Below are 21,443 nucleotides of genomic sequence, written 5' to 3' on the forward strand. Positions count from 1 at the left end.
TTCAGGTTTTAACTATCTCGGAGTAATATTAGTTCAAAAAAGCACTAAAAAAGGCACTAGGCACTAAGTAATTTTTTTGGCGTTTTAATCTTCAAAAAGCACTAAATCTGGTGCTTAAAGCACCAAGTTGGCAACTACGCTATTTTATCAGCCCTTGCTGCGTAAATATGAGCCCCGCCATCGACACGATCTAAAAATCGTGCCTTGCGATTTCAATGCCAAGGTGGGACTGAGGCTGATCGACTTTGGCGAAGCCCAAACATGGTATTATGTAGTATGTACTAAGTTCGGCGTCCGCTGCGGTGTAGTGCTAAGCAGTGCGCGCTTCGACTCCGCAGCGCCTGGGTTCAAGCCCTGGTCAAAGCAACATCGCAAAAAAATTTAGAAAAAAGGTTTTTTCTTAACAGCGGTCGCCTCTCGGCAGGCAATGGCAAACCTCCGAGTGTATTTCTGCCATGAAAAACAGTTTCTCATTAAAATACAATCGCCGTTCGGAGTCGGTGTGAAACTTTAGGTCCCTACTCTTTGTGTGACAACATCAAGGCACACGCCACAAAATGGAGGAAAAGCTCGGCCAAACACTAACATATGTGTAAGCGCCAATCTATTATTATTATTAGTATTATTACTAGTTTCCAGCATTAAAAGATCCATCAAGCTATATGGCTGTCTCCATATCGAGAAACGAGAAACCAGATCGACAATGTTTTGATAGACGGAAAGCATGCTACCAGTGTTTTAGATGTACGTAAACTCCGAGGGCCAAATCAACAGTCAAACACAACAGACCACTAATTTATTCGCCAATCGACTAACACACCTGATCTCTGAGAGCACTCTTCAACAAACCGGCATACGCCACCAAAGAAGTAATCGAATTTCAGCGAGCCCGAAAGAACAATTAGTACGATGAGGAGTGCCAAGAAACTGCACATCAAGGCGAGCCAAGTGGGACCAAGTGGAACGCGAGTCATGTAGAATCGGTAAAGAATATCGCCATGCTTCTTTAGCTGAAATCACACTCAATAATTTCTCTATGCTTCATATTTAAAGGTTAGACTTGGGATTCCGCAATGGAAATATTTGCTGAACCAAAAGGACCAAAAGACGCGGATTCAAAGTTGCTTAATAAAAGTTCTGAATTCAGTAAAAATTGTTAAACATACCGAAAATATTTGTTGGTTTATGATATGTGTGAATAACAAAACTGAGCTGAGCTGACTCTACCCTTTTTTTAAATCCGCCACTGGAAACTCCAATGAAGAATGTAGTCACACGAAAGGTGAAAGTGTTCATGCGGTACCCGCTGCAAACCTTCTCTGCTATGGAAAAACCAGGTGGAGAAGAACTTAGCTTCATTTGGAATTTCCTACTGGTGTCAGTGTCGCTTAGGCGGCTACAGCACAAATTAGCAAATTCAAGCATACTTATCATCGTAGATCAGCAGAGAAAGATATTCAAATAAATTTGGCTAGAATCCAAATACAAATCTTTTTCTTACAATTTTTTTGGATATATATTCCGCGAACTGAAAACCGAAGAATTTTAAGGAGAACTCATATGACAGTCCAATATTATTAAGAACAAAGTTAAATTTAAATGACAATTTTTTTTTTTAATTCTTACAAATATATTTATAATCAGCCTTATCATGAGTTTCATTTTTCCCGAACCGATTCACTTTTCACTTTTGGTTTCCATGGTTTTACTATGGGCGGATGACAAATTTTCGGGTGAATTTTTTTTTTTTAGGCGAAACTCAGGATAAGACAGAATATATGTAATCGTCTGTTCTTAAAAAAGAACAACCAAAATAACAACATTCCCGTACAACTGCAACTATTGATATCTACGCACTTAATAAAATTGAATTTTATTTCAATTGGACACGTATGCTTCACCTCTTGTTCACAATAAATATATACACACATATAAATATAGAGCGTAGACCAACCCCTCCGTCTAGTCCACCCCAACAATCGAGCAATACAGCTTCTATTCCTGTAGCAAATTCACACTCACTTATTTACTTGCTGCTGTCAGCTCCTTTGGGCGTTCGGTTTGCCTTGGCTGGATGGCTGGCTGAGTGTCTGGCCACTGTGGTAAACACAACAATAATCGCCTTTCGCAATACATACTGCTGTTGCTGCCGGTGGTGGGTGGTATTCATTCGCATTTACCGCTGATTGCCGGTATTGCATATTTTGCCGGTAACTATTCGTTTATCGTCTGCTATACTACCTTTCTTGTGAAAATGTTTGTACATACGTATCGATGTAGACATGTGTGCTCGCAGAACATTTGTGCGGTGTTTTCTACACACTTTCGCATTTCTCAGATTTTATTGCTCAATTACGTTGAAAGCTTCCAATCAACAGGTATTTTTGTGGCTTCACAGCGCGTTGTATGGTCAGTTGGTCATTAATATGTAATTTATATGACCTTTGGGAATTTTGGTCATCGGCAGTTTGTCAACTAAATGTCATAATCAGGGAACGGATTTTATGGAAATTGCCTTTTTTTCTGCTAAAGAGATAGAGTATATTCGATTAAGAATGTCCACGATTTAGCTTTCCCTGATTCCATATATGCACATTTGATGTTGCCTTTTTTAAGATATTTGCCTTTTTTTGCCTTTTCTACCTTTAAAAAAGTGATTATAGCATTAACATTTTTTTTAGGATTAAAAATATACACATGCCCATGCGACTTATAGAAGCGCAGGGACCTCTTGCCAAACTGGTGTTGGAAAAATTCAAAGGCGTTTTCTCAGCTAACGTAGGCTCAGAGACAATAAGGGGTGTGGGTAAAATTGTAAAGGGCGAGGAAAACGCCCTTATTCCTGATAATATGAACGTTTCAAACGTTCCATATTTAAATTGGACTCCACTTGTATCAACTTACGTCAAGCGCACATTTAGTACATTCAAGGCTTTTCTTCGCGAAAATCGAATGAAAATGCTGCCAGAAAACTTCAAAATGCATCTTGTGGTTCAATGTTACTACAACTATACAGCTTAAAGTTTTATGAGTTAGAAACTGGAAAGGATAAAATAGTCAAAGATTCAAAGTACAAATTTTTCATATAATGAAACTAGTTCATAGTTTTTCTCTTTTTACTTGTAATATAAACATTTCTAAAAAAAATATATTTTTTGATTGTTCTTCGTATTTTCTGTCTTTTTTTAGTGCCTCATTTTGCTTTTTTTGCAATACCTTTTTGTTTGCCTTTTCCTGCCTTTTTCGCTATTTTTGCCTTTTTTACAATACCTAGTGCCTTTTTCTGCCTTTTTCGCTATTTTATTTTGCCTTTTCCAGCCTATTTCGTTACTTTATTTTGCCTTTTTTATAGGTTTTTAGGTCCTAAAAATCCGTTCCCTGGTCATAACCAAGGTGGATGTGTGAGAGTTTTTGATTAGGAAAGAATACAGATATTTACATAAGTACTTATGTTTGTATATATGTAGTACCCACACATTCATTCTTAACTTGCGCCAACTTTATACTATATAAAGCCGTAAACTGTCATCCAATCTCTAGAGCCTATTGGATCTAGTACCATTGAGATTAAAGATGTTCCAAACGTTATTTTTGCCTGAAGTGTTCTTGCATAATTTATTATTTAATTCAAACCAGACGAATAGGCTACTCGGCATACTAAAAATATTTCTCTCGAGCAACACAGCCATCGACATGGCTTCTAGGATCCTCACCTATGCCCACAACAATCACTCTTGGTGAGGGTTTTAATGAATTACTGTCTAATCGGTATTCACACCCTGTAAGGCTGAGCAGATTACGTGTGCCGCAGTGGCCTGGAAGATGACGAGTTGGAATCATTTCAGCACTACTTTCTTAAGTGCCAGGCATTCGCACGGCTTAGGTTGAAGATCTGTGGCTCCCACATCCTTAATAGACCTGAGAAGCTCTGGGGTATTGAGATTAGCCAAATTCGTAATTGCCTAACCGGCTCGAGGCATCTTATCGATTAAGAATGTGGTATCACAAATTAAAATCTCTTAATTGCCCCTTACTTCTGGGACTGCCATCTAACCTACCCTAACACAGACTTGAATGCTCATGCATTAGTTTTTGAAAGAAATCGAAACAAAATGATGAAGGGACCCTTTAATGGTCTGCAAAAACAAAAGACGCGCATACTAGCACCAAAAAGAGTGGCGGTCAGTTTTATTTCATTAGACCAACTAATAGATTCTATATCTAGCATCATATAATTTTTAAGAGGAGGCTTAACAAATCTGAAGTCAATTTTCCAAAATTGAGAATTAGCGAATCCTAAATGGCGTCCAAGATAAAAAAAAATTTAGACTTTTTTAATTTGGTATTTAGAGGTTCTTAAATTCTCTTATTACAAACTTTAAACTAGTTTTGGCAGCTTGCTCATATTTAAGTAAAGTTATTGAGGTTTGAACTTTGAAAATAACAAATTTCGTATTAAATTAAAAAAATTAAAATTTTATCTTTTGGGGCTAGGTAACATTTTTTGGGCTGAACAAATCGCAGACGCCTTCATTTATCCCACATTTACGTGCGTTAAGCCGTCTGTATACTTATAATTGCTGATATCATTTCTTAATTAAATTCTAAAGTTATTTGAAAGAAGTTCCCTTTATTAAATAACATAAATATTTTATTTTGTCAAGCAATACCATTGTGTTACTGAACTGCAAGAAAGTCACAAAAAGCACAATCTTTAAGATTTTGAGATTTTATAGAAAATGAAAAAATGCTTAAATGTGATATAGAATTCAAGATCATATAGTTTTGAAACGCATAAGGTTTAATTTTTGGCAAATTTTCCTTATTTCTACAGAAATTAACAGCAGTCAAAATTTCAATTTGACATAATTAATAAGATTTTCTTAGTTTTAGAGAAATTTACGGCCCAATTGACAGCTGCCAACTGTCAAAGTATTAATTTTTATATATTTTTGATAAAATTTACAGTTGATTTGACAGCTGCCAACTGCGAAACTATAAATTTTAAGGCATTTTCGAATCTAGCATAAAATATGGCCTCTCCGACCACTGTGCGCCGAATATAAATTTTTCTGTTATGAGTTTTGTCATTGACTTGAACCGAGCTATTAAGTTTATAACAAAGAGTTTTTATAAGTTTTATAGTACTGATAAATTTATGAATTTCAACATTTCATCTAATATTACTTCCAAAATGAGTTGTACAAGTGCTATGAAAAAATACTGCATGCACCCGCACCATGGGTATCACAATAATATTGTTATAACTTTGGAAATACTTGCTGTGTAAACCTGAAACTTGCCCAACATTTCTTTAGATATTTTTCTATAATTTTGCTTTAAAACTAAACAAAAATTTCAAACTTTATAACCACAACTTTTGCATTTGCAATAACCAGCTCTATACTTTTTATAAAAAAGTTTAAAAATCTGCCATTTTGTTTTGTTAAACTCAGTTTCTTTAGAAAAAAATTTATTTGTGATTTGATTCGTCAACCAAAAAAAAAAATAAAATATTTGTATTTGTAATTTGATTTGTAGAACGATTCAATTTGATTCGTGATTTTTCAACTTAATATGTAATACTTTTTTTTATGTAACGCAAGCACGATTTTCAATGGAAAAATGGTGCTTATCAATTTTGCAATTTTCAAAACTGAACACAAAAAATATTAAGTTCGGAAATTTCGGAAGTGATAATCTCGAGAATCTCGAAATAGTCCAGAAATAGGCCCGAAAGTCAAGGGAATCCCGAAAATCTCGAAGTAGTCTTGAAAATTGCCGATATAGTCCAAAAAATCTCGAAGATCCCGACATAATCCCGAGCATACCGAAGAACCCTGAAAATTTCGAAGTAGTTTCGAAAATCCCGAAGTAGGCACGAAAACACCGAAATATAATAATGAGTTGGTCTCACGAAACAAGTGACTTAATATTGCAAAAAAGTTTACATGAGTTTACATAGACGAACTTAACTCAATTGGTAGAACACTGGGTTGTGCGCCGAAATTCACGGATTAAAATCCCCGTGAGCTAGAAGAAGACGTTTGATTATACATATAGGAGATGTGGTGATCTCCTAAAAGCAAACTACTATCATTATAAATTATTGTGTCTTTGCCTGTCATTCAAATTGCCTCAAGCTCAAATAAATTTATTGATATTAATCAAAAATTGCACTTACCCTCTTTTATTACCTTTTTCCATTTCCATATTTTCTTTATATTTTCCAGCATAAAACCGAACATCGAAAAATTTGAAATCTCTAAAAACTATCAGGGCGGCTATGGTGGTTATGAGGAGATGGAAGAGCGCGACAAGATTGGCGATGGACCCGGTGGTGGCATACCATACGATGATGATAGACCCGATTCGCCAGCCTCATTTGAGGATATCGAACGCCCGCCATTACGAAAAATCGACAAATATCTTAAAGCCGAGTGTCCTTGTTTGCCAGCGCGTTACACGATTGCGGTGATGGCATGCATAGGATTTATGATATCCTTTGGCATGCGTTGTAATATGTCGGCGGCGAAGCTGAAAGGCGAACACAATCATGTAAGTAAAATGATGAGAAGCAATGCTATTAGAATGAATATATGTATGTATTTATGTATGTATATGTGCACATAACACTATGCAAGCGAAAAAAAAATCAAAACACCCGAAATAGTGAATTTCTTCACAAAGCTTTGGGGAAGCCTGCGTTTTTAGTTTTTCTCCTTGAGATCACGGGGTTTTTTTTAAAGGACTTCGAAATTTCAAAGAGATGATTTTTTAGTAAAATTATTATACAAATTCAGGCAATTTAAAATAACAATATGGGTATCGAATGACGGAGAAAATTCTGTAGAAATAAAAAAAAAATAAATTTCTGGTTTCATAAGAACGAATAAGTATTGGAAATGACCTTTTAATTATTTTTATTTTTTTTTTGAGCTAATAAACTTAGAAGGACGAAGTTCTAGGATGTGGTCGTGTTTATATGAGCAAATTTCACGAGTTGTTTTTCCTTCTCTCGCCAGAAAAAAACCCCTTAATTCTGCTTGCATATTCAGTGACTCAAACATATGACCACGTGTTGATTTTCTTCATATATTCGTAATGCTATTCGATCAAAATTTTTTTTTGTTATTTTTATATAAAAATAACGTCTACACTTTAATCAAAACTGTTTCGAACTTTATACAAAATGTAAGGAAATTCAAAAAATTTTTATCAAAATTTCAACTTTTTATTCTGAATTTTTAAGGAAATTTTTGGGTATGCAGTTTTATAGCCCATACAATTTTAGTCTAATAAAGTGCAAGTTTTAAACAGCTACAAAATCGCGTTGATTTTTGAGAATTATTTTTCGGTGACGGATTTTTGCACTTTTTTTCATATAAGTATAATTTTTTTATGAAATAAAACGCGGGAGACCGGCAGCAACAAAATTTCAAAATATCAATGCAAGTGTTTGTAAATCGCGCTTGTTATATTGAAAAACCGGAAAAAGTAGCCTCAATAAACATTTTTTTCAAAAATCAACGCGGATTTTAGCCGTTTGAAACTTGCACTTTATTAGACTAAAATTGTATGAGCTATAAAACAGCATACCCAAAAATTTTCTACAAAAATCAGAATAAAAAGTCGAAATTTTGATGAAAATTTGTTAAATTTTCCTAAATTTGGATTAAGTTTGAAACTGTGATCTACACGGTTTTGGTAAAAGTTTAGACGATATTTTTATATAAAAATAGCAAAAAAAATTTAGCTGGAAAAATATTTCGAATATTTTTAAGCAAAAAAACGCGTGGTCATTATTTGAGCCACTGTATTTCAATCAATGGAATTCCAGAAACACGTTAATTTTACTTAAAACGTTTATTTAGGCGAAAAAGTACTGAAATTACTAATTCTTTTATTGTCACTTGAAAAATTCATAATGGTTTTTTTAATAACTTTGGGAAGTTTTCAATTGAATAGTTCATGTTAGAGGCAATGGAAGCTGGCATCAAATACAACATATCTGTGAGAGTGTAAGAGTTAAAAATAATGCGCTACATACGCTACAGCGGAAATGGACGACACGCCATTTCTTTAAATGAATTTAATTGCTGCTATATGTGTGTATTAGGAATGTTAATCCCGGGATCCCGGAATCCCGGATTTTTTAAGGTCTCGAAAATCCCGAGATTCTTGGCAAGTTATCCCGGGATTTTCGAGATTTATAATTTTTTATTTATTTAATAATTAATATTTTTTTATAAATGTCTAGCTCATTGTACATACATACAACACCGCGCGATAGTAAATTTTAAACACAAATATCAATATATTCGCGAAACCATGGGCCAAATATAGTAAAATTGCGTTTTTAGTTTTTCACTCTGACGTCAGTAATTCAAATATGATTTAAAAAATTCAGAGAAATGTGCTTAGAGAAGAAGTATGGGTATAAAATTAATGAGGAAACCCTGTAGAATTTAAACACATTCAAGTTTCTATTGCAGAAGGTCTGGTAAATATTGAAAATGTCATTTTAAAATTTTATCCTTGAAATTTCGCAATATTTGTTCGAATTTCGTTCTTCCAACTTTGTAAGCTTAGAAATTACCTATTCGTCCTGGTGAATCCAAAGAATTTAAATTTTTTAAATTCTAAAGAAATTTCCTATTGCATTTGTTACCCATATTTTCATTCTACATTACATTGAATTTTTTAATATTTGTTGGAATTAATCATATCTTTGAAATTACAGTCCTTCAAAATAAATCCTGGGGTCAGAGAGAAAAAATAAAAACGCCACTTTAAATAAAAAAAGTAGGTTTCAAACCATGGTACAATAATTACAGGTATTGTCTTCGTAGAGAGTTTTGCTTCATTCATTTTGACGCAGTTCATTGTTGATTCTTTTACTTTTATTTGGCTTTGCTTTTTGTTTTCGCTCAATTTAATTTTTATAATTTTTCAAAACATTAGAAAAAACATTTGAAATTAAGTGAGCCATACCAATTTTGAATTTATTTACAAGCAAATGTTTTTTTCCGGCTTTTGCAAATTGAATAAGTTCTCTGTAAGATGGTTTGTTGAAAAAAATACGTGAACATATACATATGGTATATGGGGTATGGAAAAAGGGATATTTCCAGCAGTAAACGTTTTAGTGTGGGCAACAAGGATATCTTTTAAATAAGGCATATCGGAATATGCGCTCTCTGGGACGACAATACGGGTAATTATTGTACTATGGTTTCAAACCAATTTATTTATTATTCATTTCATGGTAGGAGAGCTTCTCAAACAATATAGAAGCAATTTTTTCGATTCAAGTTGTTGAAAAGTAATGAATATCTATATCCCGGGATCCCGGGATTGCGACAACGCCATCCCAAAAACCCAGGATCGGAAAAAGCCGAAAAATTAACATCCCTAGTATGTATGTACATATGTATGTAAATTAGACTACATCACTCCCCATACAAAAAAAAATCGGTACTATTTTTCCATTGGTATTTTAAAATTTATTATATTTTAAGACGTTCATTTAAATATTTCGGAAAAATATTAAGATTTAAGTGAGCTGGACTGATTTGAAAATACCTCCAAAATGGAGTTTTTTATGAATAAAAATAGCTTTCTAAAGATTTTCTTTGAAAAAATCCCCTCAAATGACAAAACGGTTTAAGCTTAAAATATTTGCACAAAAATATTAAAAAAAAAACGAAAAAAAAATTTTGAACAGAATCGTAGTGATGAGATTTTTGATACTATTTTATAACTTTTTTCAAAGATTGGTATAGGAAAACCTTGAATAACTGAACCTAAACTCTTCCGATTTAGACTCAAGAGGTGTCATTAGAAAGGTATTTTCTCACGCTTTTTATTTCTTTACTAATAAACTCATTCAAAGGATGGAAGAGAAAGGTAGGATGAACGAACCTCATTCAAAGTTGAATTAAGATGTGTTGGTATTCGAAAAACAAGATGGGATACGAATGACGTTTTTTTGGCCAGAAATAAAAACAGTGTGAAAATACCTTTCTACTGAGATCCCATAAGTCTAAATCAGAACGTTTTTGGCCCAGTTATTCAAGTTTTTCGTAAAACCAATCTTTGAAAAAAGTAAAAAATGAGCATCATAAATCACATTCTTACGATTCCGTTGAAAAGATTTTCAAATATTTTTATGCAGATTTTTTAAGCTTAATCTAATTTGTCATCTGAGGGGACTTTTTTCAAAAAGTTCTTAAAGAAACTATTTTAATTCATAAAAAACTTCATTTTTGGAGGCATTTTCAAATCGGTCCAGCTCGCTTAAATCTTAATATTTTTCCGAAATATTTTGGTGGACGTCTTAAAATATAATAAATTTTGTAATCCCGGCGGAAAACCCGCAACTTTTTTTGGTGATGCAGTCTAATGTATATACTCAACGTGAGCACAAAACATTTTACTTGCATAGTGTTCTGTTCGCTTTTCACTGCAAGTTGAATTATTTTAATATTGAAAAATTTTATTCAGACAAGACTAAAAAGTATAAAATAAAAAAAAACTTTTTAATATACCTCGCTGTTTAAAATGGACTAAAAATTAGAAAATAATATTTCTCAGTCCCATAGAATTTGTTTTGATAACTTTAGATTTTGAAATTTTAGCAAAAGTCATTATAAATCATTTATGAGATTGAAAATGAAAAGCGTGGGGCGCATGTAATAGACCTGAATTGATATGACGAACATTTTGATACCTTAACTTTCGAATATCATGACGAAATAAAAAATTAGGTGTCTTCTTTTTTTCGATAACGAATGTAAAAAAATATATTTCACCCCCAAAAAAATATTTAGGTGTAAATATTGTATGGAATGACCCATATGTATGTTTTTGTTTGATGGTATGATCCATTTGCTATACCAATGACTTCGACGTCATTGTTAGGCAGCTAAAATTTAACTAATTTGTAAAGGCATACATTTATTTGCGAATGCCTGTGTGCGTGTATTTGCGACATGAATATCTGTCAATTAATTTTTGATGTTTGCGAAAAATGCCAGCGGCCGTCCAAAGTCACGTTTCAAATTTCGACAAGTTGGCATTCGAAGAATTACTGGAAGCTGCCAACTAAAAATTTCCTTGCCTCGTGCTGCGCTTTTCACTTTCGAAAGTCGATATTTCATATTTCACAACTCATAATTCATATTTTCACCCTCTTCTCTTCTTCCTTATTTTCATGCTTCCTTTTATTTATACGTTTTGTAAATGTTTTACTGATTTGTTCGTTGGTTATGAGGGCGTAATTCCGTCACGCTCGTTAATAATGCCTTCAGGGCTTTATTTGGTTATTTGGATCTCGGCTGGCGCCACTCACTTCTAACTCTCATTCTATCCTCATTTTTTTTTTTGCAATTCGTTTTGTTACTTGCATATGCCTTTTGTTGCTATGCACTTGGCTTTCGAAATTCCACATCATTTGTTGCGAATATGCATTGTGGTTTCATATACTCTTTTCCATTTCAATGTGGAGCACTTGAATGCTTCGAGTTTGTTTGTTATCTTTTTTTTTGCATCAGCCGGGACAATTGTTGCTACGAGTTTTATTTTAATGCAGCTGCTAATGGATACGTTTGAGTAGACATTTTCTCATATGAGTGTTTCGTGAGGTAGATAAAACAGCAGCACCTACATGCTTAAGACATTTGAAAAAAAGTGGTTTCGAGAAAAACGTAAAAGAAAAGAAGAAGCGCCTTTCCGCGCCTTTCTAACACTCCCACTTCTAACAGCTGTTACTTTTGAAGTACTTAGAATTTTGGAATGTGAACGCGCTGAAAATGTACAAATTTCAAAAAGAAAAATTACTGTTACAGAAAAAATTTTAAATTGGTTGGACTATGTTATTAGTGCAGAGACAATTGACCCCTTCGTAGAAAATACTTGTCACAATTCACCCACACTATACTTAAGTTAAACAAAAGTTTTATTAACAAAACGGAAAAAATGGGAAGGGGCGAAAAATTATCTCCGATTTGAAGTTTATTACGGTCGTTACAATTATTGAGTTAATGTATAGATAAATGCTAACATCATATCCTTTTCTATTACATCATAGATATCTACATTTTTGCACATTTATTCATTATATTTTCCATATCAAAAAGTGTATAATAATTCATCTCCTCTTTTCAGACGACTTTCATGAATTGGAGTGTCGCCGTGGAGAGTCATGTGGATTCGTCATTCTTCTGGGGCTATTTGATCACACAAATACCGGGTGGTTTCATAGCTTCGAGATTTCCGGCTAATAAAATCTTCGGATTGTCCATTGTATGCTCGGCAACGTTACATTTGTTGGTGCCATTGGTGATGGCCGTGTGTCACGGTTATGTTGTGATAGGTGTGCGTGTAACGCAGGGACTATTCGAGGTGAGTGGAAGTGTATCTCGTATGGACTATCAAAAATGAATAGAAAGTGGAAGGAAGGGTCAGTTAGTTTATGAAAGAAAATATGAGCTGAGCGAAATGTACGTATGTACATACATAGATACAAAGCTTTGTACGATATTTGTCACATAACAAGCGGTGAAATGAAATGCAACATTTTGAATGAAATTCGATTTGCCTTAAGCAGCTCAAAGCTACTTGAATTTGACTAGCTGTGCCTGTGCGGCTGATTGCTGTCTGTCTCTTTGGCAGCAAATGAGCCATTAGCCGTATGGTTTACAGAGGCATTAAAAATAAAATTTAATCATATGAAGAAAGTATTTGAATTTGCTGAAATAGTAAATCAGGCAAGCATATGTATGTACGTATGAGCTCATGTTCGTAGATACTATTAAAGCGCTTGTTTTGTTGCAGCCGAAATGAAAACATGCTGTAATCTGCTTTTGGCGTTGAGGGTTGCTATTGCTTAATAAATCCTTTTTGCCAGCGCTTTTGATGAGTTATTCGATTTTTTTTGTTGGTTTTATTTCGTTTATTTTTGACAAAGCTTCATCATCTGTAAATCCGGCAATTCCTGTTGCCGCTGCATTTTTCTGCAAATCATATAGAAATAAAAACACTAAAATTACAATAACAAAAAAATGTGATTTCTCTTCATTCGTGTGTCCTCAGTGTCAGCGTATTTTCTTTGTATAAACAGTTTCCGTCTTTTTCATTTAATGTCTTCTTTTGTGTGCCTGCAAATTTAAATTATTTTCGCATTTTTTTTGTCCCCTTACGACCAACAGGGTGTCACCTATCCGGCCTGCCATGGCATTTGGAGATTTTGGGCGCCACCCATGGAGCGTTCGCGTTTAGCAACTTTGGCGTTCAGCGGTTCGTATGCGGGTGTTGTTGTGGGTCTACCGCTGTCCGGTCTGCTGGCCGATGCGATTGGCTATCAAGCGCCCTTCTACGCTTACGGCACGTTTGGCATAACATGGTAAGTAGCGAATACGAAATACGACATGGAAAATGAATACTAGGAGACGAAAAAAATGTTTGCATTAAAAGAAAAATGATCTAAATTTTTGAATTTAAAGGAACATTTTTTAAAACTCATATGGCGTTGTTTTGTAGGAGGGGTATTTACCATTAATTTGGATTTTGATAAAATATTTTTTTTTCGCAGTGTACATTTGTATGTATGTATCTATGTACCTATGTATATCTGCTTTTGTGAATCTTCGTTTATGACTCAATTTTAGAAAATTTATTTGGTTTTGCTATTTTTATTTCAAATGCGTTACCAAAAAAAGAATATTTTTAAATGCTTTTTTTAATAGTGCAGGTTTTTTTTCGCACTGTAAATTTTTATAAATACACACAAGTCAAAATACTTTGTTTTTGTTAATCTGCAAAATTATTACAAGGAAAAAAATTATTTCATTTTTACAAAAATTTTTCTTAATTTAAAAGGTCCAGAACATTTTTGTTTCTTTTTTTCAGTTAAATACAATTTTAAATAGCTTCAAATACCGAAATGAAATTTTTTCTTCTTTTTCTAATAGGTAAATTTTTTGTAGAAAGACGTGGCTTTTTTCACCTTTATATATTTGCATAAGTTTCTTAAAAAAAAAAATTATTTAGAGGAACTGGTTTTGTGTATATTGTTAATAATATTTTAGTTAAAAAATAATGCAATTGTTTAAAAAAAAATTTTAAATCTTCTATTTTTTTGCAATGTATTTACTTATAAAAATAATTTTAACTGTTATTTAACTTTCAGATATGGCAAAGAGTGTTTCCTTTTTTTCTTTTTTAAACACAAATTTTATACACAGATAAATAAATAAATTTCTGTAGAAGCACTTGAAATTTTTATTCGCGAAGTAAAAATTTTTGTGAATATTACTTTTTACTTGTTTTAAAAAGTGTAGTTCAAAATAAAACTGATATAATTTAGCCATTCTTTACTCCCCAAATAAAAAATATATAATTTTTTTTTTTTAATTATAAATTCTGATTTTGTTTTTCAGTGTGTATGTTTAAACTTTTTTTCTGTAATAATTTGTTTTTATTAAAAAAAATAATACAATACTTTAAAAAAGTTCCAAAATCTTTTATTTTTTGCTGTGTCTCAAGCTCAATAAAATTGTTACATACATATGTATGTATAAAATTTACTTCTACTCCTTATTTAACTTTCTGATATGGGAAAAAGTTCTATTTTAAATAAAAAAATTGTATACAAAGATTAATATGTAAATATATTTAGAAACTCTTAAAATTTTAATTTGTGGAGTGCACATCTTTATAAATTATATTCTTGATTCTAACTTATCTTTTAAATACTACTTTTTACTTATTTTCATTTCCCCATTGTGTATGTAAATATTATTAATTTTGTGGAAAAAATTTTAATTTTGTTGTTTTTTTGCCAGTGTAATTTTTTTATTGTAATAGTTTAAACCTAAAACCCGCGAATATTAAAAAAAAAATTAAAAAAATATTACATAAAAAAAATAATTGCCTCGAAAACGTAAATGGTGTTTTACTCCAGAAGAAATATTTACACTGAGAAGAATAAGTACAATGAAAGGAATTTTTGAAGGAGGTCTTTAATTCGTTAAACGCAAACACTAGCAAACAAAATTCTACAGTGTATATTTTAAAATTTTTTTTTGTTGTAATTCAGCGTAAACAATATAAGCATATAAAACTGGGAGACGTGGGTTTAATTAAATTTTTTTTAAAACGTAGACAATAATCTAACCAATAATTTAAACTCAAAAAATAGAAAAATACACTGAAAAAAACTTTTCATAAAATAATTTAATTAATAAAATTTAATTTTATTAATTTAAAAATACCATAACTAAACTAAGGACAATATTAGTCTCAAACAATGTTTCTCAAATGCATATTCTCTCACGCACACCATCTTTTCCTTTCCCTCCCCCCCATAGGTACCTCTTTTGGCTGTGGCTATGCTTCGAGAATCCCCGCAAACATCCTGCCATAAGCGTACCTGAACTGAAGTATATCGAGAAGTCGTTGGGCGAGACCTCCATGCAGCCATCGATGCCATCGATAAGCACCACACCCTGGCGCGAGATAATGCGTTCCATGCCGGTTTATGCCATTATTGTTGCGAATTTCTGTCGTTCTTGGAACTTCTATCTACTCGTGCTCTTCCAATCTTCATTTCTGAAACACAAATTTGGCTTCAAGGTCGAGGAGGCGGGCTTCATTGGTTCGTTGCCGCATTTGATTATGACCACTATAGTGCCATTTGGCGGCATATTGGCGGATCATTTGCGTAAGAATGGCTTTATGTCGACGACGAATGTGCGAAAGCTCTTCAATTGTGGCGGTTTCGGTATGGAGGGGTTGTTCTTTCTGTTCGTCGCGCACTCCAATACGGCGGTAAGTTTGTGGGAGGAACTTTTGTGTATAGTTTATTTTATGTAATTCTTTTAGACTGGCGCCATGTTTGCTCTCACCTGTGGCGTCGCCTTCAGTGGGTTTGCCATTTCGGGCTATAATGTTAATCATCTGGATATCGCACCACGTTATGCTAGTATTTTGATGGGTCTCTCGAATGGTATTGGTACTTTGGCTGGCATAATTGTGCCCTATGCGCTCGATGGATTGATTTACAGAGATGTAAGTAATGCATATGCCTTCAAGTATAAACACATTGATAGTTAAATTAATAACAAATAAATATGTGAATCGCAAGTAATAATTGTACGAATCATAAGTATTAAAGAATACATCTAAAGAGGGCTGCGGCTAACTGTGTATTTGGATATATTAATAGCCGTTCTTGGTTGTTAACCGGATATCCGGTTAAGATCCGATAAATATTCAAAAACTCGCTTTACGCTACGAGTTATCTATGTAAGTGTTTCTGGTGCTAGGTTAGGTTCGGTTAGGTTGAAGCGGCTGCCTTCATTCAACATACGATAATTCGTGAATACCTGCTTCGCTTAGGTCGGCCAAAAAGACAACAGGTGGTGGTGAAATGAGCGTCTTCTCCCCCACATAAGGGCATAGCAGTGACAGAGGTAGTGCTCCGCACTCTCGATTTCTTTCACGTCGCGTCCGCTACGGCAGAAGTTATTGGCCGCCAAACCCATGCCTTCCAATTAAGTAAACAATATGAGTAGTAGATTTTGAAGCTAGATCGTTAGGGACCTTCCTACATCCTATCACAGTTATAGACGAGGTCTTGCAGCAATCCAGTGACTTGTTAGCAGCTTGGCTATCGGAGTATATAGTTACTGAAGACAGGTTAAGAGAGTTCAGCCTCTTTTATAGCCGCGAGTTCGGCTGGGAAGACACTGCAGTGGTCTGGTAGCCTAAAGCAGAGATCTAAGTTGTGAGACCGAGTTGTGCTCCTCTAGAGGATGCAAGTGCAGAACTTGTTCTCGAGCTCCATCGGTGGTGTTCTGTAAGCTGGGGAGTTGGTTATAATATTGTTGTGACCGAATCTGGTGTCTATCCCTTTTGACAGCGCATTAATTCTTACCGCATAGCAGCTCACCTGTAGCTTTCCAAAAATGTTTACGGGTAGAAAGTTTAGGAGTGTTTCCATGGCTTTGGTGGGTGTGGATGGCAGCGTAACTGTGATTAGCATGCCTTTGAACCTTGGTGAGCTTAGAATTTGTGAGCGATATATCCAATGATGTCCACCACACTGTGATGCCGTAGAATAACATAGAACTTACCACTGCTGTGTAAATCCAGTGAACTATGTGGGGTTTGAGACCCCATTGCTTGCCTATAGCCATTTTGTAGGCGCCGAGGGCGGTAATGGCCTTTTTGGCCCGCTCCTCTACGTTTCATTGCCTGGTCAGTTTCCTGTACAAGATAACGCCCAAGTATTTCACTTCATTAGATAGCGAAAGCGCTACGCCGTTTGATGTGGGAAGGTGAAATAGGGGTATTATAGCGCGACAGCTCTAACAGGATTTGTGGGTATTTACCATTTGCGGTAAGGACAAGATCATCGGCATACGCAATTGCGTTGAAACCAGTGCCCTGTAAGCGGATGAGTAGGGTGTTTACCGTAAGATTCCAGAGGAGGGTTCTAGTACTCCTCCTTGTGATGTGAGCCCCACCTAAATATCTCCGAATTTAGGAGAAGATGGACAAAGCTCACCAGGGATCTATCTATCCAGTCCGATTTGGAGTATTGATGCCGCGATCGCTTCTGGGAGCTTTCTGAAAACATGACCTTTGGTTTTGTCTACCAAAGCATGCAGTGGCGGCATCACCGAGTCTGATTCCCACTTTGTCATTGCCCTTCGCGGGGTCGAGCGATAAACCAAAGCTTACTCCCAATGCAAATAAAGTTGCATGTCTTTAGGTGCTCTTCTCGCATATTCTATAAAGCTATTTTACCAGTTGCCGAAACTTCAAGTTCAAATCTCTGGCATAGAGATCTTTGCCATCGAGTACGTTAACTTGTTATGATTCCGATCGGTTGCTAGTATAACATATACCGCCGTCAAATTGGGGCGAAATTACGCGAGTCGACCGGACAATATGTAACGTGTCGCTGCAAAAGTTACCTACTTGTAGAACCGTTGTTTGCCAACATGGACGCCGGCCGGTGTGAGAAGGTGTGTGAGATAGGCTTTTATAGTGAAGGGGTACACTCGGAGGCCACACTGTCGAATTGCGATATGCGGTAGATGTCTAAATCATCTTGGTTTTCTGGAAAACTGCACCAGATCCTCTAATAAAGTTTTTCTTAAGCTGTCCAGCTGTCGAAGATGTACATAGAGCGGAATGGATTCTGTCTTTACAGGAATCCGAAACTAGCCGACATGTAATCAATGGTCCAGTGTCCCATTGGTGATCCAGTGGGAAGTCGAATATTCGGTTCTAAGTGCCTCAGCAAACTCCGTGTTTTTCGTTTATCGAACAGTAGACGGATTAAGCACGACGCCATGCATGCTTGCAAATTAGCTCATCTCTCGTTTGGTAGCTACTCTAGAGATCTCTTTCACTCATGAAAACTGGAATGGGAGGCTTTAAGTTTTGAGCGGCTGCTTTCTCATATTCCGGTATACCATGGTATCCCGGGACCCAGTAGAGGTCAATTATACGCTATCGAAGAAATTGTAGCAATCTTCAGAATGGGCTATAAACGAGTTAGACGTTAGCCTCCTAAGGGCCTTAACCACAGCTTGAATCTCCACAACGGAGGTAAGTATTGATGGCGCTACATAGGTATACCATGCTTACCATACATATATGAATCTCGCAGCGACAGTTACTGAGAGAAGACGGTTTATCTTTATTCATCGTTTATTTTGGTGCCGTCTGTGTACTATATATCAAGTTCTCGTTACGATATTAAGTTGCCAGTCACTTCTGTTGTGAAAATGGATTTTGAAGTTGCATCCAAAACTAACTTTATTGATTAGGAAGGAATATCAAGAAGTGTTTCTACCGCTGCTTAGGGAATTGAGCAGTTTTCTGATATTGTATATACTTAGACAAGCTTGCCGTTACAACCTTTGTAGGTTGATTAGATAGTAATTGGTGGTGTCAACCGCGTCTCACCTTACCAATGCGCCTTTAGTGATAAAAGGTGTAACTAAGGCTGGGTGTACCCAATGTGTTATTGCGGTCCTCTTCAATTGAACTCTTGCAGATGTAAACTGCATTGAAGGCTTCACATCTCCGTCCTTTCGCTTCACAAATTGCAGTGGTTCAGCTTTGGATGTATTAACCCCCAGACCGTTTTTTTTTTGCCTCCCACTTGCCAGATCGTTTAGTGCACTGAGCGTCGAGATAACTCCTCTAAGACCAGGTTGACCTATGTAGGTGACCTCCGCAAGTAAAAACTTAAATGGATGTCGATGAAAAGCGAAACAGAAGGGGTAGTAACACACCCCGAGATATAGGTACTGCGAGTAGCTAGCAATTTTCTTTAAATCAGCTATTTCTAGTGAGTCATATATGCTTCGTTTATTGTCGGAAAGAAAAGTCACAATGTGTCAATTTAACTCTATATATCGACGGCTGAGTGGAAGATCGATTTATTTCGGCAGCCAGTTCGAAAACGCCATATTTCAGCAAATGGTGCAAAAACGCCCTAACAGAGTTGCCAATATATTGAATTTACATTGAGATTGGACATTCCGGAACTATTTTCTGAGTTAGAGCGTTCTTCAATCAAATTCAGAAATAGAGTATTCTTGAAAAATTTGTTGACATACGACGTGTTCGAATCGGCTACCGAGATAGGTCGCTCTTCCATTCAGCAGTCGATATGCAGACTGTAATCTTTATTTACTTAAATATAACCTCAAGGACCTGAATGGGTTAAAACATGTATGTATTTTTATCTTTCATAGCCCACCGGCTGCTGGACCACAGTCTTCACGCTTGCCGCCTGCGTACATTTGGTCGGCTGCACCTTCTACGGCATCTTTGCTTCGGGCGAACTACAACCCTGGGCCGAACCACCGACTGAAGAGAAGCAGGTGTGGGCACCACCAATGGGAGCCATAGCTGAAGATCCCAGTCAGGGTGGTTACACCAAAGAGACGTCATTCGTAAGTTCAGAAATCAAGACAATTTTTGACGTAAATTATTTACAAATGAAATGGACATGCAATAGCGCCATTAAATACGCACATAATTACTAACGTATATAGTGCTTTTTTGTTGTTAATGCATAATTTTGATTTTCGAACACAGACCGAACTGAATGCACTTTGTTATAACAAAAGATACATTAACCTTTTGTTGTCGCCTTTTTTTCGTTCGAATTGCCTTTTAATGCATTTCCATTATAAAATATTTTTATTTTTATCTTCCTCAATTTTTTGTATTTTTTTTTCTTCGCTCCAAAACACAGGGCGCATCACCACAATACATCGAACAAAGTCAAATGCAACAGCCGAATGCCATCAATTATGGTGCGACTGGTCACGTGGCCAACAATCCATTCGCCGCCATGGCTGGCACTATACCCGAGGAGAGTGTGGTGCCCGAGGCCACAGCTGGTGATGCCAGCGCGTATGGGGTATATGACTATGCCCAACAACAAACAATACAGTCTCAAATGCCAACCTACGACCAACAATACCAACAGCCGGCGTATCAGCAACAACAACAACCACATCAACTCAGCTACCAACAACCCTATCAGCCACAATAGAAAGTATAGGCGGAATGAAAGGAACACGGGGAACTAAGGGGAGTTAATAAATACTAGAAATAAATGCATCATAAAATAAAATTATAAAATAAATATAAGTAAGTAGCGAAATTGAAAAGGAAATTCTGAGAAAGAAAAAAAACAAAGATAGCTGAAAGAATCATAAGAAAAATAGCGAAAGAGAAAATGGAGAGTTAGAAGCAAATACTCATAATTATACTCATTTATTAAAAAAAGAAAGAATAATTAAAAATGTTGGAAGTGTAACTATTTTTAAGCTTAGTTCAAATCACTTACAAATCACTGCAACCAAAGTACGAAAAAACGCATAAAAAATTATGAGGATATGCGTGTATAGCAACAACTACAATACGCACATAAAAGTAAGAAAGCAAATAAAATATGTTAAAAATAATAAAAACAAAGTATGCCAAAAGAAAAATATGGACCAAAAATTAAAAAAAAAAAGTGAAATATGATCTGCGCATTCTTGGGATTGTAAAAAAGTATTGGAAAATTGGTTTAAATCTCTGTTTTGGTGGTATAGAATTCGCACAAGCAAAGAAATTTCAGATGAAAAAAATCCTATACAAAATTTTAAATGCACGAAAATTTTATTTAACTTAAATAATTGTTAAAGCATGTATAGCTACAAAACTTTGCTCGTTGTTGATACATACAAACTATAAAAATATTTTCCACGTGAAACCACATTATTTTTAATACGAGGGCGCTTGGACAAATCAGTGACTTTTCAAATAGATAATTTTGTATCCAGTAATAAAGGCTTTAATCTCTAAATCTACTCTGCTCTATAAAAGTATGTTTCCACGAGCTTCAAATTGGGCAATTT

The 21,443-nt window shown here is 35.1% G+C and overlaps 1 protein-coding gene across 1 annotated transcript in view; it reads left to right on the forward strand.

Moving 5' to 3' along the window:
* LOC118740757 (vesicular glutamate transporter 1-like) overlaps nucleotides 1–20,826 on the forward strand; it is a gene marked incomplete at its 5' end in the record, with an annotated part of 47,307 nt that extends 26,481 nt beyond the window's left edge. The window contains 7 exon segments of the mRNA XM_036472416.1: nucleotides 6,234–6,558; nucleotides 12,169–12,405; nucleotides 13,212–13,405; nucleotides 15,372–15,831; nucleotides 15,886–16,071; nucleotides 19,782–19,982; nucleotides 20,288–20,826. Coding sequence (XP_036328309.1) covers nucleotides 6,234–6,558; nucleotides 12,169–12,405; nucleotides 13,212–13,405; nucleotides 15,372–15,831; nucleotides 15,886–16,071; nucleotides 19,782–19,982; nucleotides 20,288–20,590 — 1,906 coding nt within the window. The 3' untranslated portion in view covers nucleotides 20,591–20,826.
* Between the last annotated feature and the right edge of the window lie 617 nt (nucleotides 20,827–21,443).

This window comes from Rhagoletis pomonella, unplaced genomic scaffold, assembly GCF_013731165.1.
Source record: "Rhagoletis pomonella isolate Grant_MI unplaced genomic scaffold, Rhpom_1.0 Rhpom_scaffold_00006, whole genome shotgun sequence".
NCBI classification, from domain to species: Eukaryota; Metazoa; Arthropoda; class Insecta; order Diptera; family Tephritidae; genus Rhagoletis; species Rhagoletis pomonella.